The sequence below is a fragment of the Syngnathus floridae genome, chromosome 12 (genome assembly GCF_059516105.1).
Source record: "Syngnathus floridae isolate MCC-2025c chromosome 12, RoL_Sflo_1.0, whole genome shotgun sequence".
In the NCBI taxonomy this organism is placed as follows: Eukaryota; Metazoa; Chordata; class Actinopteri; order Syngnathiformes; family Syngnathidae; genus Syngnathus; species Syngnathus floridae.
Genome location: NC_142424.1, coordinates 3,640,545 through 3,667,358, shown reverse-complemented (window position 1 = coordinate 3,667,358; position 26,814 = coordinate 3,640,545). Strand labels below are relative to the sequence as shown.

The 26,814-nt window shown below is 44.0% G+C and overlaps 1 protein-coding gene across 1 annotated transcript; it reads left to right on the top strand.

Moving 5' to 3' along the window:
• The first annotated feature begins 10,490 nt into the window (after positions 1-10,490).
• On the top strand, positions 10,491-26,072 carry LOC148389540 (transmembrane protein 132D). The gene is made up of 10 exons (XM_088392687.1): positions 10,491-10,813; positions 11,647-12,508; positions 15,553-15,699; positions 17,732-17,903; positions 18,929-19,072; positions 20,925-21,133; positions 21,797-21,971; positions 22,067-22,180; positions 22,259-22,450; positions 23,776-26,072. Exons 1-10 carry the CDS (start codon positions 10,744-10,746, stop codon positions 25,138-25,140), a joined length of 3,450 nt encoding a protein of 1,149 aa, XP_088248813.1. The 5' UTR covers positions 10,491-10,743; the 3' UTR covers positions 25,141-26,072.
• Positions 26,073-26,814: the final 742 nt, after the last annotated feature.

Genomic DNA, 26,814 nt, shown 5'->3' with positions numbered 1-26,814 from the left:
TGCTGTGCTGAGGCTTAAGGTTAGGCTTGCTCTTGCTGGGGTTAGGGTTAGGGTTAGGGTTTGTGTTTTGGGCTTAGGCTTGCTTTTGCTGTGCTGAGGCTTAGGGTTAGGCTTGCTCTTGCTGGGGTTAGGGTTAGGGTTAGGGTTTGTGTTTTGGGCTTAGGCTTGCTTTTGCTGTGCTGAGGCTTAGGGTTAGGCTTGCTCTTGCTGGGGTTAGGGTTAGGGTTTGTGTTTTGGGCTTAGGCTTGCTTTTGCTGTGCTGAGGCTTAGGGTTAGGCTTGCTCTTGCTGGGGTTAGGGTTAGGGTTAGGGTTTGTGTTTTGGGCTTAGGCTTGCTTTTGCTGTGCTGAGGCTTAAGGTTAGGCTTGCTCTTGCTGGGATTAGGGTTAGGGTTAGGGTTTGTGTTTTGGGCTTAGGCTTGCTTTTGCTGTGCTGAGGCTTAAGGTTAGGCTTGCTCTTGCTGGGGTTAGGGTTAGGGTTAGGGTTTGTGTTTTGGGCTTAGGCTTGCTTTTGCTGTGCTGAGGCTTAGGGTTAGGCTTGCTCTTGCTGGGGTTAGGGTTAGGGTTTGTGTTTTGGGCTTAGGCTTGCTTTTGCTGTGCTGAGGCTTAAGGTTAGGCTTGCTCTTGCTGGGGTTAGGGTTAGGGTTTGTGTGTTGGCCTTAGGCTTGCTTTTGCTGTGCTGAGGCTTAGGGTTAGGCTTGCTCTTGCTGTGGTTAGGGTTAGGGTTAGGGTTTGTGTTAGGCTTAGGCTTGCTTTTGCAGTGCTGAGGCTTAGGGTTAGGCTTGCTCTTGCTGGGGTTAGGGTTAGGGTTAGGGTTTGTGTTTTGGGCACAGCAAAAGCAAGCCTAAGCCCAAAACACAAACCCTAACCCTAACCCTAATCCCAGCAAGAGCAAGCCTAACCTTAAGCCTCAGCACAGCAAAAGCAAGCCTAAGCCCAAAACACAAACCCTAACCCTAACCCTAACCCCAGCAAGAGCAAGCCTAACCCTAAGCCTCAGCACAGCAAAAGCAAGCCTAAGCCCAAAACACAAACCCTAACCCTAACCCTAACCCCAGCAAGAGCAAGCCTAACCTTAAGCCTCAGCACAGCAAAAGCAAGCCTAAGCCCAAAACACAAACCCTAACCCTAACCCTAACCCCAGCAAGAGCAAGCCTAACCCTAAGCCTCAGCACAGCAAAAGCAAGCCTAAGCCCAAAACACAAACCCTAACCCTAACCCTAACCCCAGCAAGAGCAAGCCTAACCTTAAGCCTCAGCACAGCAGAAGCAAGCCTAAGCCCAAAACACAAACCCTAACCCTAACCCTAACCCCAGCAAGAGCAAGCCTAACCCTATGCCTCAGCACAGCAAAAGCAAGCCAAAGCCCAAAACACAAACCCTAACCCTAACCCTAACCCCAGCAAGAGCAAGCCTAACCTTAAGCCTCAGCACAGCAAAAGCAAGCCTAAGCCCAAAACACAAACCCTAACCCTAACCCTAACCCCAGCAAGAGCAAGCCTAACCTTAAGCCTCAGCACAGCAAAAGCAAGCCTAAGCCCAAAACACAAACCCTAACCCTAACCCTAACCCCAGCAAGAGCAAGCCTAACCCTATGCCTCAGCACAGCAAAAGCAAGCCAAAGCCCAAAACACAAACCCTAACCCTAACCCCAGCAAGAGCAAGCCTAACCTTAAGCCTCAGCACAGCAAAAGCAAGCCTAAGCCCAAAACACAAACCCTAACCCTAACCCTAACCCCAGCAAGAGCAAGCCTAACCCTAAGCCTCAGCACAGCAAAAGCAAGCCTAAGCCCAAAACACAAACCCTAACCCTAACCCCAGCAAGAGCAAGCCTAACCTTAAGCCTCAGCACAGCAAAAGCAAGCCTAAGCCCAAAACACAAACCCTAACCCTAACCCTAACCCCAGCAAGAGCAAGCCTAACCTTAAGCCTCAGCACAGCAAAAGCAAGCCTAAGCCCAAAACACAAACCCTAACCCTAACCCTAACCCCAGCAAGAGCAAGCCTAACCCTATGCCTCAGCACAGCAAAAGCAAGCCTAAGCCCAAAACACAAACCCTAACCCTAACCTCAGCACAGCAAAAGCAAGCCTAAGCCCAAAACACAAACCCTAACCCTAACCTCAGCACAGCAAAAGCAAGCCTAAGCCCAAAACACAAACCCTAACCCTAACCCTAACCCCAGCAAGAGCAAGCCTAACCTTAAGCCTCAGCACAGCAAAAGCAAGCCTAAGCCCAAAACCCTAACCCTAACCCTAACCCCAGCAAGAGCAAGCCTAACCCTAAGCCTCAGCACAGCAAAAGCAAGCCTAAGCCCAAAACACAAACCCTAACCCTAACCTCAGCACAGCAAAAGCAAGCCTAAGCCCAAAACACAAACCCTAACCCTAACCCTAACCCCAGCAAGAGCAAGCCTAACCCTATGCCTCAGCACAGCAAAAGCAAGCCAAAGCCCAAAACACAAACCCTAACCCTAACCCCAGCAAGAGCAAGCCTAACCTTAAGCCTCAGCACAGCAAAAGCAAGCCTAAGCCCAAAACACAAACCCTAACCCTAACCCTAACCCCAGCAAGAGCAAGCCTAACCTTAAGCCTCAGCACAGCAAAAGCAAGCCTAAGCCCAAAACACAAACCCTAACCCTAACCCTAACCCCAGCAAGAGCAAGCCTAACCCTATGCCTCAGCACAGCAAAAGCAAGCCAAAGCCCAAAACACAAACCCTAACCCTAACCCTAACCCCAGCAAGAGCAAGCCTAACCTTAAGCCTCAGCACAGCAAAAGCAAGCCTAAGCCCAAAACACAAACCCTAACCCTAACCCTAACCCCAGCAAGAGCAAGCCTAACCCTATGCCTCAGCACAGCAAAAGCAAGCCAAAGCCCAAAACACAAACCCTAACCCTAACCCTAACCCCAGCAAGAGCAAGCCTAACCCTAAGCCTCAGCACAGCAAAAGCAAGCCTAAGCCCAAAACACAAACCCTAACCCTAACCCTAACCCCAGCAAGAGCAAGCCTAACCTTAAGCCTCAGCACAGCAAAAGCAAGCCTAAGTCCAAAACACAAACCCTAACCCTAACCCCAGCAAGAGCAAGCCTAACCCTATGCCTCAGCACAGCAAAAGCAAGCCAAAGCCCAAAACACAAACCCTAACCCTAACCCTAACCCCAGCAAGAGCAAGCCTAACCCTAAGCCTCAGCACAGCAAAAGCAAGCCTAAGCCCAAAACACAAACCCTAACCCTAACCCTAACCCCAGCAAGAGCAAGCCTAACCTTAAGCCTCAGCACAGCAAAAGCAAGCCTAAGCCCAAAACACAAGCCCTAACCCTAACCCTAACCCCAGCAAGAGCAAGCCTAACCCTATGCCTCAGCACAGCAAAAGCAAGCCAAAGCCCAAAACACAAACCCTAACCCTAACCCCAGCAAGAGCAAGCCTAACCCTAAGCCTCAGCACAGCAAAAGCAAGCCTAAGCCCAAAACACAAACCCTAACCCTAACCCCAGCAAGAGCAAGCCTAACCCTAAGCCTCAGCACAGCAAAAGCAAGCCTAAGCCCAAAACACAAACCCTAACCCTAACCCTAACCCCAGCAAGAGCAAGCCTAACCCTAAGCCTCAGCACAGCAAAAGCAAGCCTAAGCCCAAAACACAAACCCTAACCCTAACCCCAGCAAGAGCAAGCCTAACCCTAAGCCTCAGCACAGCAAAAGCAAGCCTAAGGCCAACACAAACCCTAACCCTAACCCTTACCCCAGCAGGAGCAAGCCTAACCCTAAGCCTCAGCACAGCAAAAGCAAGCCTAAGCCCAACACAAACCCTAACCCTAACCCCAGCAGGAGCAAGCCTAACCCTAAGCCTCAGCACAGCAAAAGCAAGCCTAAGCCCAAAACACAAACCCTAACCCTAACCCTAACCCCAGCAAGAGCAAGCCTAACCTTAAGCCTCAGCACAGCAAAAGCAAGCCTAAGCCCAAAACACAAGCCCTAACCCTAACCCTAACCCCAGCAAGAGCAAGCCTAACCCTATGCCTCAGCACAGCAAAAGCAAGCCAAAGCCCAAAACACAAACCCTAACCCTAACCCTAACCCCAGCAAGAGCAAGCCTAACCCTAAGCCTCAGCACAGCAAAAGCAAGCCTAAGCCCAAAACACAAACCCTAACCCTAACCCCAGCAAGAGCAAGCCTAACCCTAAGCCTCAGCACAGCAAAAGCAAGCCTAAGCCCAAAACACAAACCCTAACCCTAACCCTAACCCCAGCAAGAGCAAGCCTAACCCTAAGCCTCAGCACAGCAAAAGCAAGCCTAAGCCCAAAACACAAACCCTAACCCTAACCCCAGCAAGAGCAAGCCTAACCCTAAGCCTCAGCACAGCAAAAGCAAGCCTAAGGCCAACACAAACCCTAACCCTAACCCTTACCCCAGCAGGAGCAAGCCTAACCCTAAGCCTCAGCACAGCAAAAGCAAGCCTAAGCCCAACACAAACCCTAACCCTAACCCTAACCCCAGCAGGAGCAAGCCTAACCCTAAGCCTCAGCACAGCAAAAGCAAGCCTAAGCCCAACACAAACCCTAACCCTAACCCCAGCAGGAGCAAGCCTAACCCTAAGCCTCAGCACAGCAAAAGCAAGCCTAACCCTAACCCTAGCATTAAGCCTAGCCCTAGCTCTGACCCTAACCCTAACCGTAGCCTTAGCTCTAACCCTAGCTCTAACCCTAACCTTAGCCCTAACCCTAGCTCTAGCTCTAACCCTAGCTCTAACCCTAACCCCAACCCTAGCTCAAACTTTAGCTCTAAGCTAATCTAAGAAGACTAGATCAGTGAAAATTTTTTGGGTCCCACTGAGATTCAAACCGAGGTCGCTGGGGTGACAGCCCAGAACACTAACCACTAGCCTATGGAAGCCTTGCTCTCAGGCCATGGAACATGTATGGTTTTATGGAGCAGCTCACAAGAAGACTAGCTCAGTGAAAATATTTTGGGTCCCACTGAGATTTGAACCGAGGTCGCTGGGGTAACAGCCCAGAGCACTAACCACTACCCTATGGAAGCCTGTCTCTCAGGCCATGGAACATGTATGGTTTTATGGAGCAGCTCACAAGAAGACTAGCTCAGTGAAAATATTTTGGGTCCCACTGAGATTTGAACCGAGGTCGCTGGGGTAACAGCCCAGAGCACTAACCACTACCCTATGGAAGCCTTGCTCTCAGCCCATGGAACATGTATGGTTTTATGGAGCAACTCACAAGAAAACTAGATCAGTGAAAATTTTATGGGTCCAACTGAGGTTCGAACCGAGATCGCTAGGGTGACAGCCCAGAGCACTAACCACTACCCTATGGAAGCCTTGCTCTTAGTACATGGAACATGAAGGGTTTTATGGAGCAGCTCACAAGCGACTAGATCAGTGAAGACTCCACAGCAGATGTCATCACAACACGTTGTGTACACGTGTACATAGGAATAAGACGCCAGACAAGTTTTAACATAAATGTTTATTAAAAATAATAATATTAAAAGCAAATTCCAAACCAGCAATCTTAGACACCCCTGTTTTATGGGGTAGCACACCTGCAACTATGTTGAAAACATTTCCAGTATAAAATACTTGAGGTCTCCCTGAGACTCGAACTAGGGTCCCTGGGTTCAGAGTGCAAAGCACTAACCACTACACAATGGAAGACTGGCTTGTATGCTGTGGAAGGTGTATGGTTTTATCAAGCAGCGAACAAGCGAATAGCTAGATAAATGCCAAAATGGTTTTCTGGGGTAGCACACGAGCAACTCTGTTGCAAATTTTTCCAGGATAAAAATTTTAGGTGTCACTGAGATTCGAACCAGGGTCACTGAGTTCGGAGTGCAGAGCACTAACCACTACACTAAGGAAGACTGGCATATATGGTATGGAAAGTATATAGTTTTATCAAGCAACCAACAAGCGAATAGCAAACGCCAAAATGGTTTTCTGGGGCAGCGCCTCAGGTTTAGGGAGGTATATGGTTTTATGGGGTAGCACACCAGCAACTATGTTGAAAACCTTTCCAGGATAAAATACTTGAGGTCTCCCTGAGATTCGAATCGGGGTCCCTGGGTTCAGAGTGCAAAGTACTAACCACTACACTATGGAAGACTGGCTTGAATGGAATGGAAGGTATATAGTTTTATCAAGCAACTAACAAGCGCATAGCTAATACATAAATGCCAAAAGGGTTTTGTGGGGCAGCGCCAAGAAACAATGTTGCAAATTTTTCCAGGATAATACACCTGAGGTCTCTCTGAGATTCGAACCAGGGTCCCTGGGTTCAGAGTGTCGAGCACTAACCACTACACTATAGAGGACTGGCTTGTGTATTGTGGAAGGTGTATGGTTTTATCAAGCAGCGAACAAGCGAACAGGAGCTAAGAATAGCTAACATGGTTTTATGGGGCAGCACCAAGCAACTATGTTTATTAAAAATAATAATATTAAAAGCAAATTCCAAACCAGCAATCTAATGTGAAATTGCAGTAGATATATTGGATAACAGTATTTAGGCGTACATCGGTATACACGTTATTTAAAAAGGACTATAAGTGTTATACTACGATACAAGTGCTTTACCAGCTCAGTGGCCTGAGAGGAGAGTGTCCGCCCTGAGATTGGGAGGTTGTGGGTTCAAACCCCTGCCGAGTCATACCAGTGACTATAACAATGGTACCCATTTCTTCCCTGCTTGGCACTCAGTGTAAGGGGTTGAAATGGGGCCCCCCCCCCCCCTGCTGCTCACGATCATTGGGACTTTCAGTTCATCTTCACGTTCTGCAGGAGCCTGATCATTGAATCAGGTGCGTTTAACGAGGGAAACTTGGAAAACATGGAGGAATGCGGCCCTCGAGGACTGGACTTGGACACCCCTGTTTTATGGGGTAGCACACCAGCAACTATGTTGAAAACATTTCCAGGATAAAATACTTGAGGTCTCCCTGAGATTTGAACCGGGGTCCCTGGGTTCAGAGTGCAGAGCACTAACCACTACACAATGGATACTCAAAAAAAACCAAAATGACTTAATAACCAAAAGTCCAAAATGAGTATACCCAATAGTTTGAAAATAATGGTTTTATTTCATGTGCAGTTACGTAAAACACCGCAAGAGGGCAGCAGTGGTTTCCCTATTAGAGGGCTTCAACACCCATTAGATTACATTCATGAGTATGTCAAAGTTCTCACGAACCATTATGGATGCAACCTTTTTATTTTAAAGAACTTCTTTATGTTTTTCTCACCATACTGCACTCACTTCTTCATCCCCCTCACCTGCTCTCCCTTTTATTGCCCCCACCTCATGTCCCCAGAGGGTCAAGTTGAAATTTCTTGCCAGCTCTACGCTCTCCATCACTCACCTGCCATCTAGCCCACCATAAGAGAGGAGGAGATGACATCCATCTTCCCCATAAGGCCTTTCTGAATATTTCATAAAAGCTCAGATTGCCCGTTAAACGTTGGCGTCGGTGCTACGGCAGCAACGGTGTCATTTCATTTGATATCGATATGCCGAAAGACCCGAGCAAGTATAACGTTTCTCTAGAAAGTTAAACTTATTTGTTTGCTTGACACTGTGAAGCTTAAGTGGCGCAGCCTGGCATTAAAAGTGATGTTATGAGTCCGAGCAGCAGCTCTAAACGCCGCCCTTACTTTGCATATTTTAATGACTGTTTGCTTGCATAATGTATGTTACGCTTCCTCCAGTGCATATATTTCATTTTAAAGGCCCCGGGGTAAAAATAACCTTTCGGGCCATCACTGACCCATGTCCCCCTTCTACTGCTTTTCTTGCATTATATGCCTGCTGTGTGCTTTATTTTGACCTTCTGGTGTGGTGCAAGCCCACACATTCATTAGATTGTTTCATTCCAGCTACTGTAAACCAGATGGAATCTTGAAAAGTGGCCAGCACACCATCAATGTTAAGACAAACAAACAACCCAGATGTCAGAACACATTTACATCTAAAGCCTTGTATTCTATGATTTCATGGATCACTAATTTTGTTTTATAAAATTATTTTTGGGGGGGTTGCTTTTGCACTAGTCTTCATTCTTTATTATTATTATTAACAGACATTATATCTAGAATCGAAATAAGAATATCATATTATTTATATTATATGTTTATATATATTATATTATTTCATGGATCACTAATTTTGTTGTATAAAATTATTTTTGGGGGGTTGCTTTTGCACTAGTCTTCATTCTTTATTATTATTATCAGACATTATATCTATAATTGAAATAAAAATATCATATTATTTATATTATATTATATTATATTATATTAGACAGGATAATCCCTGTTGTCATCACCATACGTAAATAATGATGATCGTGCCCTGCTAGTTCAATAGTAATTTCTCATCTGGATTACCGTCGGTAAAGGTTAATAGAGTGGTTAATCATACAATGACCTGTCTGTGAACTGGACTATCATGGGCCGGTCAAAGTTGCAGGCCTCAAATGGAAGGTGAAAAGCTCCTCGGTGGACTTGGAATCTCTTTAGGAGAATATGACCGCTTATAAAAATGCATTAGTTCGTGTAGCTAGACACCATTCTTTAAACATGACCCTTGAGGCGAGGTTTTTTTTTTTTTTTTTTTTTTTTGGTGGGGATGTCATTGGCCTGTATGCAACGCTGTAAATCCTTCCAGTATTTAGTTTGAGAAGGTGCTGACAAAGTGAGAAGAAAGACTGCGCCTGCCGTGGGTAGTTTCAAAGTTTATCCGCTAAAGTTTAGATGCAGTTAATCGTACGTCTTTTTAGAAAGAAAAAAAAAAAAACTTTTCATACTGCTGAACTTTTTGTTTTGCTTTGGCCTTCTAATTTGCTTCTCCTGCTTTGGTTTTGATGATGAATGGCGAAACAATTGCAGAATCTGCATTTGGGTAAATTATGTGAGGATACAAAAAAAAGCTTGTGCACAATATAACTTTGTTTTTAGTGCAGGATGGAATTTAAATTGGGTAACATTGATACATTTGTTAAAAACGTGATTGCATTTATTCACCATGTGGACTGTGAACTAGTAACATGTCACTGCCATTGACGAATATAGACGTCAAAAATACATTTTTACCAGGCCAATCTGCACACATTCAAACATTTCGCATCTCAGGTGGATACAATGTATTTATTTTCATTTTTTTTTGTCACGTCTTACCACAGCAATATGAATGCACAGCCCTGTTTGTGAAGGACTAAGCAACAAGTAATCGCTACAAATCAACTGAAAGAGCCTGAGCCTAATTTTTGAGAATGACCCTCAGAATTCTCCAAAACAATCTCAATGGAAGAAGGCCAGCACAGCCAACAAACATTTTACAGACTGCATTCACTTTTCAAACTAATTTGGAGTCCTTGGAATGTTTCTCGAAGGTATATATCTCCGTCAGCCTCTGCGGTGAGACAAAGACGTCTTTATTTACCCGTAATGTCTGCATCGGCTCCTGGCACCTTGTTATAAAAGTGTCCCTGAAGCAGGTGCGGGAGACTCGACTTGGCAACAGGCACTCTCATATTAAAAGGGGTCGACTGAGGGAATGAAGTTTCAGCAAGCTCACTGGACCAGCAGTGCATTTTGGACAACTCTTTGCTTCCAACTAAGGTGGTGTGAATGCATGGATTTTTTTTTTTATCTGATTTTTGAAAATGTGACTTCTGGTGTGTGCACCTTGGCCACCTGGAGGCAGTATAATTGAAACGTACATATATATAAACATGGAGACATCTCAGCTCCTCAATTAGCCACAGTAGCATCGATCAGTCTTTGCAGAGGATAAAGAATATGCACGTTTGAGAGCACACTTTGAATAGATCCATCAACCTCACAAATATTCTGTAGCTTACCATATTTTTGTCCACATACAGTATATAGGAGATACCCAGCAGAACAGCATTACGTGACTATTTTTTTTTCATTTGCAATCGCTGCCCAATGTGTGCCGTCATATCAGCGAGGCTTAAGCTTATACCTGCACCCATCTGCTCCATCCTGCAGCCTCAGATATGATCCCATGCGGCGCCGCCACAGCCTGAGGTTCTGTGGGTGACATCTGGCAAAAAATAAAAAGGACAAATTATGCCTGTGTCGCAATGATTGCCATTTAGAAAGCATAACTTGAATTGCATACACGCAAAAATTAAACAATGCTCATGTTTGTAGTGATGACACAATAACCACGGTACTTACTAGAAGTACTTTCATCGTGAATAATATATTTTAAAAAATCAAGCATAGTAATTGTCAGGCCTTGGGGGAGCTCTGCGGCGTACAATGAAGTTTAATATCGCCGTATAACATGTGAGGAATGTAATAACATAGTCATAAAATAGTATTACAAGAGTCAAAACGCTAATGGTATGATGTGAATTCGACCCCTGGCGTGGAATCATGTTCATCATTTGTTAGATCAAATTTAAAGTGAGTCGCAGAGAAAGCGCTGATCCCTTTGACCTCGTGTGCATTTAATTTGCTCGCAGCTCTTCCTCCGCCCACGTGGCTGCCGTTAATCTGACACACTGCACATGTTTACAGATTTCGACCATGGGAATAGTCGTGAGCCTGGCGCTCCTCTACCCTGCCAGGTTGTGCAAACTTTCGCATCTTTTTGTTCACCTAACATTCAACGAGAGAATTTTGTTTATTTTTGCCATGAAAGGAAACTACTAGCGTATATAAAGCTTTTTTGAGGTTTTTTTTCCTCATCAGGAATTCCCTTGACAAGATGTTAAACTTTCTCCTGCGTCTCATGTCGCCCGTGGTGACAGTTGCTGTGCTCACGGCGGTAATAAAAGGTAAGTTTGAGTGAATTTTCTTTACTATTTTCCGTAAATCACTTAACACCTCTTGTAGGATGCACTTAGAAATAGATTCAATGTCTGATGTGTATGCGGGGGCAATCCAATTATTTCTTCTTCATTTATAAAGATTTTCTGAAAAGCAACTTTTGAAATAGAAACCGAGTGTCTGATACCGGCATCAATCTGCCAAAGGGAATAACATGTAAATAAATATATGAAATAATAATAATAATAATAATAATAATAATAATAAAATTTGCTGTGCTTAGGGTTAGGCTTGCTCTTGCTGTGCTTAGGGTTAGGGTTAGGGTTTCTCGCTTTTAAATTTACTTAACTTTTGAAAGTCTGCTATAAATCATGAAAATAGCAAGACCTCTTAGCAATGGATTTATGACCACAAACGGTGCAGCAACACCTGCAGACAGTATGGTCTATAAATCTCGAAATGGCTGCGAAGCACATTGTTTATGAAATATGTGACATAAATAATGCTGCCATGCTTTGGCTTTCCGAGAGGAGAGAACAAATGTTCTCACTGAAATCTGAGTTCTATTAACTGAGCTGTCACTTTTGTTGTCATTTTTTTACATCACATTCAGGGCAAAGGTTCAACTAATTTCCTGTTTCTACTTTTGTCAAAGTACTCCATTTCCTGTTTGTCTCCCGTTTCCGTCTCGAGTGTTTTTTTTTTCGCATTGCAGGAACCACATGAGGGATTGTCATTGCGTTTTATCTCAGATGAGCAACATGACCTGATCACCTCCATCATTCCCAAAGTTCTAGCTCTCAACCCCCTCACTAAAGAAATATTTTCTTCCTCCCAACAGATGTTGAAAGCCAGCAAAAAGATACCAAGACTTCGAGACCACAACCGGTTTATCCTGCAGTCAGATTTCGGGTCCTCAATGCCGATCATGTGGTTTTGACGCAGGACAGTCCTGACCCACAAGGGAACTCCAGCCTGAAGGCTCACTCACAAACTTTTCTCATCACTGATCCAGGTTCTGGTTTACTCAAGACGGTTCTGAATGCCTCATACGGTCCACTCAGTGTGGACGCCCCAATTCCACCAGAGGTGCTGCTCAGTGGGCGCAGGATTATACCGGTCATTTTAGGGCGCCAGGTACGTTCCTCATCCCCGGTGGTCAAGATCCTCTTCCATATGCCTCGTGAACTTGGCGGAGCTCAGGAAAACACGGCCGACGGCGCTCATTGCGTGACAGCTTACGCCTTCTGGGGGACGAGGGAAGTCCGCGGGGCATGTCTGGTATCCCCGGATAGGTTCTGTGTAGCGCAGCTAAAACCCGAACCAGCCTGGTTCAGTTCCTCCACTCGACCCGGCGGATCCAGCAAAGAGCGAACTGAAACCGTAAAGGGGCTTCAAGGAAATCTCGTGGAGGTCTACTTCCAGAGTCGGATAGAGCAGACAGGCCTGTGTATGCCTCAGGATAGCCTGCAACGAGTCGGAGTCGGGAGGGCGGGGGTCCAGGAAGGGTCAGGAACACCCTTGAGAAGAATAGGCAATGTTAACCTTCTTAAACCTCCACCTGGGAACGCAACCTATTCTCGTCTGAGATTAGGAGGAGCCTTAGTCATCCAGACCGCCTCCAAACCTCTCAGGTCTGATGATGTTCTGACTTTTTACATCTTCCTTGCAAGTACATCAACCTTGGAGAGTTTCACACTTAGGTAAGACACATTCATGATCTCTTTCCTATAACACATAATTCCTAGAGGAAAAAATGGCTTTTTGAGGATGGGCGGTGTTGTGAAAAGAAATCAGGTTGCTTCACCAGGACATACGGGCGAAATCGTGCCGGACGGACTCCATGCATTTAAATGCTTACTTAAGGCATTTAAACGCTGATGAGGCTTGACACGAGCGCCACCACGCCTGCCGCCGCCTGCCAGTTTCACCACCTTCATAAATTACTGACATGTTTGATCCCGTCTAATGTCTCACTTAGTGGGGTGGAGGGGGGGGCGGGAGTTATGGCGAGCACTCTTCCATAAGCAGGGACATAATTGGCAAATGATTCACTGGTTTTCATATCTCGACATCCTGCCAACATTCCAAGCGTTTTCTCCGGGTACTTGACTCCATGAATAATGTATCTTGTTTCATGGAGCACAAAAAACAAACATCTTTTCCGATCCTTTGGGTACGAGCGGAGGTAGAATAAAAACCACGGCGCAATCTGTCGGAAGTTTCTACCAATCTCGATTTTGCATCACGCTCGTTTATCGTCGCTCACATGTATCTTTATATAATCTAATCCGTGATATCACACACTGAACATAATCTGCAGGAAAATGGAGGGACATGCAAAGATATGTGTGTTAATCCGTGAAAACAAAGTTAAACTGGCAGTTGGAGAAGTCCTACTGACCGTTCCTCTTGCATCAGGCTGACCCAACACAAACATGCTGACCCAGTGACCTGATGCAGCTCAGCGCTAGTCATTAAAATGACACGCTGACCTCCCACAAGCCTTTTGGATTTTTATCCTCTTCACCTGAAATACCCCTCCCCACCCGTCCCTACTGAAAATCCTACTTATTGACCACACAAGTGAAGTTCCTCCGTTCGGGTCAGTACTTTCAAGTCCTTGTATGTCTGACCCGGCGCCACATCCAGAATGAGATTGGCCCACACTTAAATCCGAGTGAAGGCTCACTCTGAGGAGCTTGGCAAAGTGATTGATAGGTCCTGGGAGAAATCCTTGCTCTACTTCACGTCTTTGACCGAAGATTGAGTCCTCTCCAGCGAGACTTGGCCAGATTATCTTTGTGGCCCTGATTGAAAATGAATCAAGAGGTTAACCCTTAAGGGTAGAGATGATTTGAGCCCACTGTGAGGATTAAGCGGGTGCATCTGTCATATGCGCCATGTCATGCATGTTCATATCCACCTGTTAGGATGCATGTGAGTGTTTCGTTTTAGTCATTATCATCATGCACATCGGATTGGACAGTGCTCACGGTGTTGACTCATTCACTACCATTGACGGATATAGACATTAAAGATTTAACTGGTGAATGTATTTGTGATTATCTTTTACCATTTGGATGGTAGAAGTAATCATATAAGATTTTTTTTTTTTTTTTTAACATTTGAATGGTAGAAGTAATCATACAAGATCTGACATTAGCATGGCAAACGGAAATTAAAAATAGGGCTGGAGAGGAGGTGCTATTAATGTTAAAGGTCATGTGGAAAATTTCAAATGAAGGTTAAAAAAAACATTGCTGGAAAATAATACTTGTTCAAAAATACTTCAAAAATATTTTTTACAAGCTCCACTTGACAAATAGGCAAACAGAGTCCAAACCGTAATTTTGATCTAATAAAATAGCAAAGGCTTGCTTGCTGGATATATCTGCTCATACTCCATTCCATTAAAAAAAAGTGACTGAGAAGTTTTGGAATGACAAAACTTTGATGGACCAGAGAAGCTGAGTCACTGCTCTAGGCAAAAATTATGCAAAAATAAATAAATACCTAGTCCTCTCATTAAGGATGCAAAAATGTTTTTACATTCATCAGATAATTACAACAACATTTGTAAAATTTCATTTAGTGGTATTTTGTTTTTTTTTCATTTTTCAAGGGCTTCCCTTTGTGCCCGCAGCGTATATTGATTCCCAAATTGATCTCAGCCCTCGTCTGTTGTTGGTTGAAATGTCAGCCATTTCAGCGCTTTACTTACTCTAGATGTGTGTTTGACCTTGACCCGCCCTCCCCGCTAATGGATTGTTCCGTTTATGACTGTTTGATTGCAAAACATGATTATACGGTGACCTCTACTGTAATGTTAAAATAAAAAACACTGAGCACAAAAATGATTAAATGTCTGACATAATGAAAAAAACCAACAACATTGGATCTTGTCGTTGATGTTTTTCCAAACGATCAGATTTTTTGAGTGAGCCGCTCTTGACTCCCCGTGGAACACTTCCAGCTACTTCCCTGAATCTTCACCACGAGGAAATTGACTTGTTCTCAGAAACATATGTGTGATTCCACACGTGATAACTTTGGATCAGAATCAGTTCACATCTCCCAAATCACTTGGGCGCATATGGCCCGACGTCCCTCGCTATGTTCTATTCCCAAAATGCATCAGGACGTTTGTGATGTAACAGCCAGATGGAAGCTTGATTGTTCTGTAAATTCAGTTGTCTATTGGATCCTCTTGGGCCAATTGCATCCATTTAAATTTGTCATCCAAAGTGTGATCAGTGCTGCGTCATGTGTTTGAATCTAATTAAGTGCGACTTCTCTGGGGCCAACAAAAATGAATGCTAATTAATGCTAATTCGCAGTCTGCCCGCAGCTTGCGACTCATCTGTTTACTGGGTCATTCGCCACATCAAGCTCAATATGAGTGATAAAACAGGAAAAAAAAACAACTAACCTAATTATTATTTTACTGTCATTAGCCACAGTTTTGGGAAAAAATTCTATTTCACCATCCGCACTTATATCGCCACAGAAACGATAGTTATTGCAGATCTGTCCAATTTGCAGATTTGTCTCGCTCCCGTACAAATCCCTTTACTGGATCGACTTCTGGGGACTGCCAGAAGGGCAATTAGAAGATGGGAAAAACTTTGGTTTTACAACTCTGAACATTAATGACACACTTTTAAATCATTTTTTAGTTTGAGCTGGATCCCAAAACGTCAACACCGATTTAACATGCTGATTTCGGTATATTTCTTTACTTTAGGGCGACGGTCAAGCCGGGATTGTCGTTCGTCACCGTGCGGCCCAGTGACCCGATACTGTGGGACGTCAAAACAGAACCCGGCAGAGTCATCATCCCAAACACCGTCTCGGTGGTTTGCCGAAGGAAGGTTGCGGTCACGCCAAAGAGGTCAGCACATTACATTTGGATTACATCGTCAAGTCCGACCGAACATCTCAAGACATGATGGAAACACGTTCTATTAGGGATTTACCACGAAGTCCACATTGCGGATGTGTCTCTAAAATCAATGGCGTTATTATGATCACACTTTCAGTCCAGCAACTCAAATGCAAGCAACCAGAGCGAGCGAGCGGGCGGGCGGCCACCCACCGTCCGGCTCGACCCACTTATCTGTAATCATCCATAATCACGGCTCGGTTATCCTGGCTTAAGCGCTTGCACGTTCACAAGCGGGGGGGATTAGAAAAGAGAGATATTCCAAGTCGGGTCCGATGTATTGGGCTCACCCTCCCGCCCGTTGGACCCTTTACACGCGCACCGCGCCGGATTCTGAAGTGATATGAAGGAGGATTTAACATCCCCCCTCAATGGAAGGCTTTCCAGGATAAAGGGGCACAACCTCTTCCATGTTTCTTTCACACTTTTTCACAGACTGTCTGAATAGTTTCAGAAAAGCAGCTAAATCGACCTGGCTTGGTTCCAGTTGTCAAAAAAACCCCTAATTCAAGTATTTTTGAGTAATTTTAAAAATTTGATCAAAATTTGACAAAAAAGATTAACAGCTTTTTAAAATGTGAAAATTTGAACAAAATTTGATATAAAAAATCTGTTAAAAAATTATGTTAAGAAACTGACTGGTTTTAAACATTTTTTAAAAATTTGACAAAAAAAATCACAGCTTTTTATAATGTGAAAATTTTATATAAAAAAAAAATCTGTTAAAAAATTGTGTTATTTAAGAAAACTCATGTTGTACCTTTCCAAAAATCCTTTTCAATTATGATGTGGTTTTAGCGATGAATGCTAAAAGCAGCTTTCGTGTCAAACATATTTCACTTGAGTGGTGCTAAAACTGTCACAGATGTTGACTCGTTTAACCTCGTCCATCGACACCAGCGGATTTGCACTTTTGGCTTTATTTTTGGAGAACATGGCAATGATTTTAAAAGCCGTCGACGAGTATAAGCGATATTTGAATGTCTTGGTGTCTAAGTGTTTACATTTTTTTTTGTTGGTTGTTAGAAACAATTTGGGTTTTGATTATATTGATTAAATGATTTATCGTTTTTGCATCAGTATTTATTTATTTTTTGGCTGTTTTTCATATAAAAGCATTCCAACCCTCTTTAATGTTTTTTTTTTTTGTGATACTGGAGCCCAAACTGAAACCGTTTCAATTCCCGTTCTTTTAATCTACCGCAACGTCGTCCGACATTTACCCGGTCTTTGTATCAAGAGCATAACTATGAGGCAGACTTTCCAAACGGCTTCCTGAAAGCAAAATAATCAAACGCTGGACAAAAAGAAAATGTGCTGACAAGAGGTGAGTGTGGCTCACTGCAGAGAAGCAATAGAAAGTCAGCGAGGAGTCGGACAGAAACTTTAATGAGCCCGCATCACTCGGCCCAAAATAAGTTGGGGAAAAGCTGGTGGCAACATAAAACACTCGAAATTGCTTTGGTGTGCTTTGTGACCACGCAGAGACTTTTTGTCACCGTCCATTTCAGTTTAAGGAGCGTTTGAAACATTTTCATCCTGACGCTTCAACCCACCATGTCAGGATTCTTATTAGGCCTTCTTGCTTCCTCCAAACTTTGTCATTTCTTTTATTTTCAGTATTTATTTTTTTTGGTGTCTCCCAACCGAGTAAACAGAGTGCAAAGCTTGTTTGAACTTTTTTACCTGCATGTTAAATGTCGAGGAAAACAACTCCACAAATATGTCTCGGGTGTTCTTGTGATGCCGCAGCAGTGCTTGGAGCTAACTCATAAAAATATTTTTTTTATTATTTATTCCATTGAACCCATATTTAGAAATGTTAATGCTCTCATTCTTGTGAGGTCACGGGTTTATTGTGCTCCAATTTATAATCTGACATTTTTGAAGAACTTTTGAGCAATATTAAAATTTTGTAGATTCATTTTTATTATTATATTCCTTGTTTTGCATCGATGTTAACAAGACTCTTTTCAAACAGGGGACTTGTCGAAGTTCTTCAGTTGGACTTTGTGCCAAAAGATGTCTCAGAGCTGGTTGAGACTCACACAATCTCCTGGAGACTGGATCAGCCGGGGAACGTCAGAGATGTGGGCCAGATGCGGATCTACACCAGCCAGAGGGACTATGTGGGACTGGCCCCTCTGGTCATGGTAAGACTAAGAAATATAAAATCAAATCCTTGGAAGCAACACAGGATTTTTGTTTTGTTTTGGCTCTTTTTGAAGTGATTTTGTATCTCTGGGGAGAAGAAGGGGTTTGCTCAGGTGGGTGGAAAGTGGTAGCATTGCGGCGGAAATGAAAGGGGAGCTGGAGAGGCTTTCAAAAAGTAGACAGATGGTCAAGGGGGTGCTTTTCAGGGGGAAATTACTGTGAGTGGCTACACGACTCGCAAAGTCGCCGGATTTAAGGCAGTGGAGAGACCAGAACCTCAGGATGAGTCCTTGCGCTCGGATCGCCACCACTCATGCGAACAAAGACAGCAAGAAAATAAGATTGAGGTATTTTCACCCCAAACATTCGTTTTCCTGATGGATAAAATTAAACGGGAGTGGGGGGGTCTGAGTGGACATGGCATAAAATGTAATCCAACATATGCAAATAAGGTGAGAACATTTTGGAAAGGCGGCGTCGCAGACAGAGCTGACATTGCTTTTTTCTGATTTTGTCTTAACGCTGATCCAGCGGCTTATGTTTGGGTCGGTGTCGCGGGCTCGGCTCTAATAGAGCATGTCTTGTTTGAAATTGCGGTCAGCAGCTGTCAAGCCGACCGAGCTCAGATTGTGAAGCAGGCGGACAACATCTGCCCCCGCCGTTGCTTGATACTTTGGTCCACCCTGGCAAAAAAAAAAAATACAGTATGAAGATAAAAAAAAAAATGCTGATCAGTCTTAGCTTCTTAGACACAGCGGCTAAAATAAATTAAAACGGCAGAGATCTTATTAACTGGAAAGCAGCTGTAAATCCATGTTGAGGGACTAGTTAAAGTTTGAATATAAAGCCAGATCAGCCTTTCTTGATGGCGACTTACAAGGATCCACATGGCCCAGAATGCTGCTAAGCACCCAACATGGCAGTCAAAAAAATTTGAACTTTCTTTCCCCCTCATTTTATATTGATATTTATTTTTTTAATCAAATAATCCACACAACTAACCTGCTCCCCCCTCCCCTAACAGAGCACCGATATATTGAACACGGCCGTGCTAACAGGCAAAGTGGTCAAAGTCCCCGTGAAAACTTTGGCAGTGGAAGCCGGCGGCGCCATCATCGACGTCAGCAGCTTAACCAGCTGCAGGTCCACTGACAAAGACGTTCTCAAGGTAAGACGGTCATTTTTCGAGGGGTGGGTTATTTGATTCGATGACACTCCCCCCACCTGATACTCCTACACACGAGGTATTATGGAGTGCTTATGATGGCCGTCAGTCCATAAGCACAGTGGTTTGACCTTTCTATAATGGCTCCACGTTACCACGACAGCAGAAGCACACGGAAACACGAGAGAGTGGGAGAAAAATGAAGACCTTTGCAATCTTCTATTGCTTGCTGGGTTTAAAGTGAGTCATCTTAAGAGACTGAGAGATGGAGAAATTATTTTTTTTAAGGGAGGGGGAGGGATAAAATTACTCATAATAATCTAGTTAATATTATGCCCCCTGAATGGGCTTTTAAGCTTAGAGGGATCGGTGACCTCTCTTAACGGAACATCAATGATCAGATAAAGTCAAAAGCATTTTGGAAAGTTTTTATAGCTTTGTTCTATGTTTAATTCACTGCGGTTAGTTTTTGTTGTTGGCTATGTTATGTTTTTCTTTTGACCGAAAAGCAAAAACAAGAATAAACATTGTAATCTTGAAAACAGTGAGGACAGATGTAAGACCGCAGTGATGATTAATTTTTATTCAAGTTAGCGTGCATTAATAATCAAACACACTAATTGCGTTTTTAGAAAACAAAAAACAAAACAAATATTTTTATTGGCACGCATTTACTATCTAGGAATTGCACAAAATGGTCCATTGTGGCAGAATTTATCAACAATATAGAAAAAAGAAAAATATCAAATAAAAATATACACAGAAAAATATTCTCATAATTTATTATTTTTTTATCAATACACGTCTCCCCTCTAACGATAAAAAATGTAAAAACGACATGTGATGTTTTACTTTCTCTACTTTTACACCAATGGAGACATGAAGCTGATGTAAGGTGGCAAAAGAATATTCCGGGAAGAATTTGCAATGCGCTGGCAGGAAATTGCTGGAGGTGAATCGTGCGAGGCTGCTCGCCGCATTGCTGCTCTCCATCTGCGGAGCCGTGCACCGTGTCTCACGTTAGATTTCCTCTCGGAGAAGCCAATAAATTGCAAATCAGAAAAGCTTTTTCTTTCTACGGGAAGTCATTTAACATGTTTTTGGAGCTTCGTGGGCAGCCTTCCACGCCATTTCCATTGGGATTCAAGTTGACTTTACCTGGAAAGTCATTCCCCCATTTTTTTGCCTTTTTCCTCCAATTTTTATTCCACCTGCCTCTTTTATCTTGCCTCTCTTCTGGCTCTACAGCCTATTCTCCAGTCTAGTGCTCTCCCAATTACCTCAGTGGAACCACTGGTTTGTTAAGATAAGTGAGGCGGCGGTGGCGGCAGAGGCGGAGATAGGCCTCCAATCTTAAATAAAACACACCAACTGCTGTGTCTCACCTCATTGCGCTTAATGGCTGCGACGGCGACGTTCCCGCCTCGAGTACGCTACTAAAGGTGTGCTCGTAAGACAGCGCTGATTTACATTCGGGCGCCGTTTAATCAAGGCTTCGTTGTGAGCAACGTGGAGATAGACGTGTGCTTGTTAGTTTGGTGTTGCTAGACTTAATTTTATTTCACAATACTTATCTTGTACTCCATATATTAAAGAAAAATCTGATAATAAAACTAATAGAAACTAAACAAATAATTTTAATTTAATTAAAAAATCCCATAAACTAACTCAATTTAAGAAAACAGAAGTCTGACGGGGATAAAAACTAAGTATAATAAGAAAAAAAATCTCACAAAGATACCAAAACTGAGCTAGCTTTTGATTATTGGAAGCATAAAAGTCTCCAAAATGTCACCGTATTTTTCGGAATCCTTCGTGCCTTACGACAAAAAATTAAAAAATTGTTTTTGCTTAGGTTTCCGAGCGTTGCGACTTTGTCTTCGTCACCGGCAAGGAGTCAAACGGGAAGAGCCGAGTGATGATCAACTTCACCTACGGCTTCCTAAGTGCGCAGTTGGAGGTGAACGTGTGGATGCCGCGCCTCCCGCTTCGCATCGACGTGGCTGACCCCGAACTCAACCAAATCAAGGGCTGGAGAGTTCCCATTACCGGCAGCAACCGAAAGTAAGTTCATTTCTAGGGAATCGGGACTTTCTTCCATTTCATCAAAAATTCACTCCATTTTCATGGTCAAGGCGAGTCATACGGATCAAACGGTTCGTTTCTGGGATGCGCTCGGACATGAACGCTTCTGTGTTTAACCCTGACTCCCATGACATCACTCTAATGCTTAATAATTAAATATGACCTTATATTGTACAAAATACCAGCAAGAGTTAAATCTTAGTTTGAAGTTGATTCGATCTCTCGTCTACATTAGTCGCAAAAAATGTCCATCTGGTGCATTAGTAGCCAGGATGTAGAAAAACAGAGGAAGCACAAATGCCCTGGAGATGAAGGTTAGTGGATTTTTTCCCCAACGCTGTTCACTCGTCATTATTTTTCCACTCAATAGCAACGATGACGCTCGTCTGATGACCCCGTTGGCTTTCGAGAGTGTAACAATTGAATATTTTGGTTGGGTTTCAATTCCGGAATCACTCGATACGTTGCGGCAGACGCAGTCAGGTCAAGTTCCTCTTAACCTTGAGGCAATAAAACTGCCACGGGAAAATATTTTCAAGAGGAATCACAATAGTTTGACAGATTCCTATTTGCTCTGTCCTGATAGAATGAAATCTAAAGCAGATGAAAGCTGAAATGGCATTTCTGGCTTTTGTGTTTCAGGCCCACCTGGAATAGCGAAGAGGAGGAGGAGATGCGGAAGGGCAGAGGTTGCATGCTGCAGTATCAGCACTCCACATTGAGGGTGCTTACAACCTTCGAGGCCCACTCAGAAGCATTGCCAGACTTGCTAACTGGGGGAAAGCCTGTTGATTATTTCCTGGGTCCTGATTGGCAGGTAAAAATATTGACCATGTTGGCCGATCCTTCACTTGGTGAATCCCCAATACGGCTGAAATTTAGTTTGAATCTTTTCTCTAATTTGATTGATAGGTGGACGTGACCAATCTAGTGCGCTACTATCTAAAAGTGGCAGACCCAGATGTGGCCAGGATTCAAGATGGAGAAGTTCTTCAAGGACGATCTGTGGGCAATACTACCGTTCAAGTGAGACATACCGTTTTTTAAAATCCACGGCGTACATCGGGGACATTTCTTTTTTTAATGAGACGCTACCGTCCGCAGGTGGTCTCTCCGCTCACATCATCAGTCCTGGCCGAGAAGGCCGTCACAGTGGTGGACGATAAAGTGAGCGTGATGGAGTTGGGAGTACAGTTGGTGTCTGGACTCTCGCTGTCCCTGCAGCCCGGCCCGGGGAGCAACAGCGCCATTGTTGCCATGGCAACTACTCGTGAGACCATCTCACAGCTCAAACAGGCAAGGAACTGGAAAATTCGGACACTTGAAGCAGAAAATTGATCTCAGTTTGAATCCCAGCTCGCACTTTTTCAGTGTGGCCTTTGCATGTTTTTTGCGTGCTTGGGTGGGCTGTCTGTGGCTATTCTGACCTTCGCAACCCAAAAACATGTATGCACTTAAAATTGAGTGGTTGGCTTTTTCTACATGCCCATCTTCTGACTGACAGTTTCCTTGAGACTAGATATTCCTCTGCCAAAGTGTGTTACTCGAAAAACAGTGCTGGCCAGCATGGGATCGCTGTCCGTTGAAGTTTTTCGACCACGATTTTGCAGTTTTATACTCTGTGAAGGTCACAGCAAAGCTTTTTGCCACCATTTCAAGGTCCATAAGTCAAAAGCAAAAATGAAAAAAAATGATCCTATTTTCAGTAATAGCCATAATCATTCTAAACACTTTGACAATAAACCTGTCATGCATTATTCACGTTTTCCAGCACTGTCATTAAAGTCCTCTGAAATCAAGAATTGAACGTAAAGCACCGCTGGGTAGCCTGCCTGCTGCGACGATGTCCTCTGAGGATGTCAAATCACTTATGTTTTTCTTTTATCGCTCGGAATGTGAACACGCCACATTCGTAGTCACGGCAATCGTGCCGAGCCGGGCGGTGGCGGACGACAACTGCACACACAGCTGTTTCGTTTAAAAGCTCGCTCGTGCATCGAGCCGTGGCCGCGTGCCCGTTTTCAAACACCAATTAGGCAGACTATAGCCGCGGGAGGGACGGCTCACTTTACTCACAACCGCCCCGGCTGGTCCGGACTGGCCTCGGCCCTCCGCCCGAGTCGATGATAAACGGTTACAAACCCGCAGACAAGAGACGAGCGGCCGACTGTGTCCACGATAGAAAGCTTTTAGCGATCCGCTCAGGGCGATTCATAATATATTCAAATCCATAATATAAAGTAATTTCTGTGACTCCCCAGTGGCTCGTATTAGCGAGAGAAAATAGGCCATTGTGTGTTGATGTGATCAGCGTGACCGATTCTGTTCTTGTTACTGTAGATCCTGTAAAGCAGGCGTATTCTCTTTGGGACAGTTACACATTTTTATGCTGCTATAGCACTCCCTGGAGTGTGAGGGTAAAGACATTAGCAGAGGATATTTAGTATCATAAGGCAATTACTGGGTTCTGGGTTCAAATCTATGATCGGACCTTTGCTTGTTTTCTGCAGATAATCTGGTCTCTTTCCACGCAAAAAAAAAATCCCTCCAAACTCGAAATCACTTGTGTCCAACTCAAGGTCTGATACCTAAACTGGATCTCCTTGATTTTTTTTTTCCAGGAAGCCGCCGTCAATTGCTGGGTCCAGTTCAGCGACGGCGCCATCGTCCCTCTAACGATCTTCGACCGCAGTATCTACTCGTTAACGGTCTCCACTCCAGATGAAACTGTGGCTACAGTTCGCCGCACGCCGCAGTTCACCTTTGTTGTGGCGCAAAGCGAAGGGCGGGGCCAGGGGGCGCTGGTCAGAGTAGAGTTGAAGATCTGCGAGGAATGTCAGAAATCTAAGAGGAAGAGCAAATTGGCGGTCGGTACGGGGCTCCTACGGATGAACGTCCAGGGTGGCGGTCAAGGTTTTGGAGGAAAGGACGGCTATGGTCAAGAGAAAAATTCAAGTGGAGTTGCTTCAGAAATGGCAGGAGAGCTTAAAACAACCATGACGTCCCAGCGTTTAGTCACAGATGGCTTCAGGACAGTATCAGAAACCAGCAGCATGACCGGAACCGTGCAGTCACCTGTTGCTTGGACTGCAGCAACCCGCAAAGCTACACAAAGTTCTCCATCCATGGCCACGCCCACTTTGACTGTCATCATGGAGACATCCACAAGCACCGCTAGACCTGCTGGTACTACAACTAGTGTCCAGAAGAGAGGCTTTGGCAACATGCTTGAGAAACCCAATTCACCCCCAAGCAAACCGAAATCCGACGTTTCCCTCAAGAAAGAAGCTCCCAAACCCAGGTCCCCCAAAGTCATCGAGAGTGACCTCATACGTACATTCCGCTCCATGTCCGATTTGGAAATTGGCATCTATTCCATAGTGGGTGTGCTGTGTATCGCTATCTTTGGGTTTTTGCTTAATTGCGCTTTACATAGACTCTGTTTCCGAAATCACAAGACCCCTATAAAAGCAGGACCGACACCCAGCGGGGACGCAAAAGATCATAAGCATGACTGGGTGTGGCTAGGGACCAACAATCCGCAATCCGGACCCCCTAAAACGTCAACGCTGACCCGCCGCTCTACCGATCCCAAGGGCCACCGCGGCACGGATAGCACCCTGCCCACCGCAGGTCCCGCCGTCGCCAGCGTTCCCGAAAGAACTGCCACCTTGGGCCGCAACCGAACCGGCTCCCAACAGCAGCTTCACAGAAAAGTCATCGACCCAATGGCAAACCGTTCAGCCACCTTGCTCGCCAGGCCTCACCGCAACGAGCCTCTCCACTCGCCAACTAGTAAGAGGAACCAGGTCCAGTTCACCACCTTCACCACGCTGGACATTAAACACTTGTCTGCGCTGAAGAGGAACGGCGTGGACTTTAACTGGACCAACCAACAGCAAGAGCAGGCGCCCCCTAGTGAACCACAGTTGCCACTACCTGACATGCCGTGGCCGGTAGTCAAACCCCATGGAGACCCCCAGTGAGTTTTTCCGGGTGTTCCGACCAAATCCACAGAACAGTTTAGCTTAAGATATGCTAACCATCGGGCTAACATGCTACCCCATGAAATATATGATATATGAAACATCTGTAAATATTGGTGCACTTTTTTTACAAGTGCTGTAATGTAATTTATTATTTTTACCTTGTTTTTATAGTCCCTAGCACTTGTGCGGACTTTGTGCAATTGGTCAGAAAATATGCAACATTTGTTATGTTAATTTTAGCAATCTGTCACAGCTGCATCCAGTGATATTTATGGAAATGAAAGTATGTTATGCAAATATAATCTTTGCCGAGTTTTGTAATTAATTTGGGGATAAGTTATTTCCCGTTGTTTTTCCCCTGGCGGCACCGAAGATATTGTAGGTAATGGTTATTGTCTAACCTTCTCGTGTCTAGAATGGAAGCAATAAATATTCAACAGATTTTATATGTACATATAAATATATCATGATGCCTTTTATACGTAGTATCCCATTAGTCTGATAAAAAGATTTTGCCCAAAAAATGACAAGTAGATGTACAGTATTAGTTGAAGTGAAATTTGCTTTCATTCATTTATTGTTTTAAAAGCTTTTCAATAGCGGAGTCATTCACATGAAAGCCGCGTCGTGAATGATTTGGATTATCGACTAAAGCCCGTGCGATGAATCAGTGGGATTTGATTATTTAATTACTATCGAATGGGATTTAAGGATGATGTCATAATTCAGTGAAATGGACTTTGCCAATATTAAATCTACACAGAGGAGCGACACTGGAGGAAATTATTACAGGCAGGGCGCTGCATTGGCGTTATTGATACTCCCCCTTTTCTTTTTTAGCCCAATTGTAATATAACATTCAAATCGGTATACATTTTTATGATATTTTATGTTTATATCTTTGTATGTAATAAAGATATATGAATTTAGACACTGTTGATTTTTTTTTTATTATCCCCCACAGGTAAACAAGAGCAAGACAGAGAAGAAACATTTTCCGGTATTTTTGCTCTGTTATGGTCTTATTTCATATTTATTTTATGCTGTTTTTGTAACCTTTGGACCTCCCCATCGGAGTGAATCACACACTTGACTTGTTTGGCCTTTATGCAACCTCGGTTTCATCGGAATAAAAACCTAAACGGGAGAAAAAATGTGTTTTAATTTTGCCACTAAAAAATCCAAACCACAGACGTAGCAGTTAAAAAGGTAAGCAAGATATTTAAGTTCAAACAACATGTTGGTATCATCGCAGAAGAATCTCTAATCTGGAGCATCAACTCCCCTATTGACAGATTTTAAAGGATTGGGGTCATTGTATTGCTGGATTAGAGATGCATTAATGGAGTCTCTGTTTACGGACATTTCCGAATGATATGACCCAGGAGAGGTCACGTGACCACGAGGAACAGGCACGTTTATTGACAGCATGGACTCTTCTCAGTGACATGACGGGTAAAGCGCCGGAGTGCACGCACAACATCTGTTCGAAGCCACTTTGCACGCAACATGAGGCTGATCTTTTGCGAGTCTCATTTCTATCAAACATGGCCATCAGCAATAACTCCACATCAACGCATTCTCACCCCAAGCGCAAGTGCGCACTACATCATGTTGCTGTCAAAGCCGTCGGGATGCTGCCAGTGAATTATTCACGGCCGGGTGACTCGC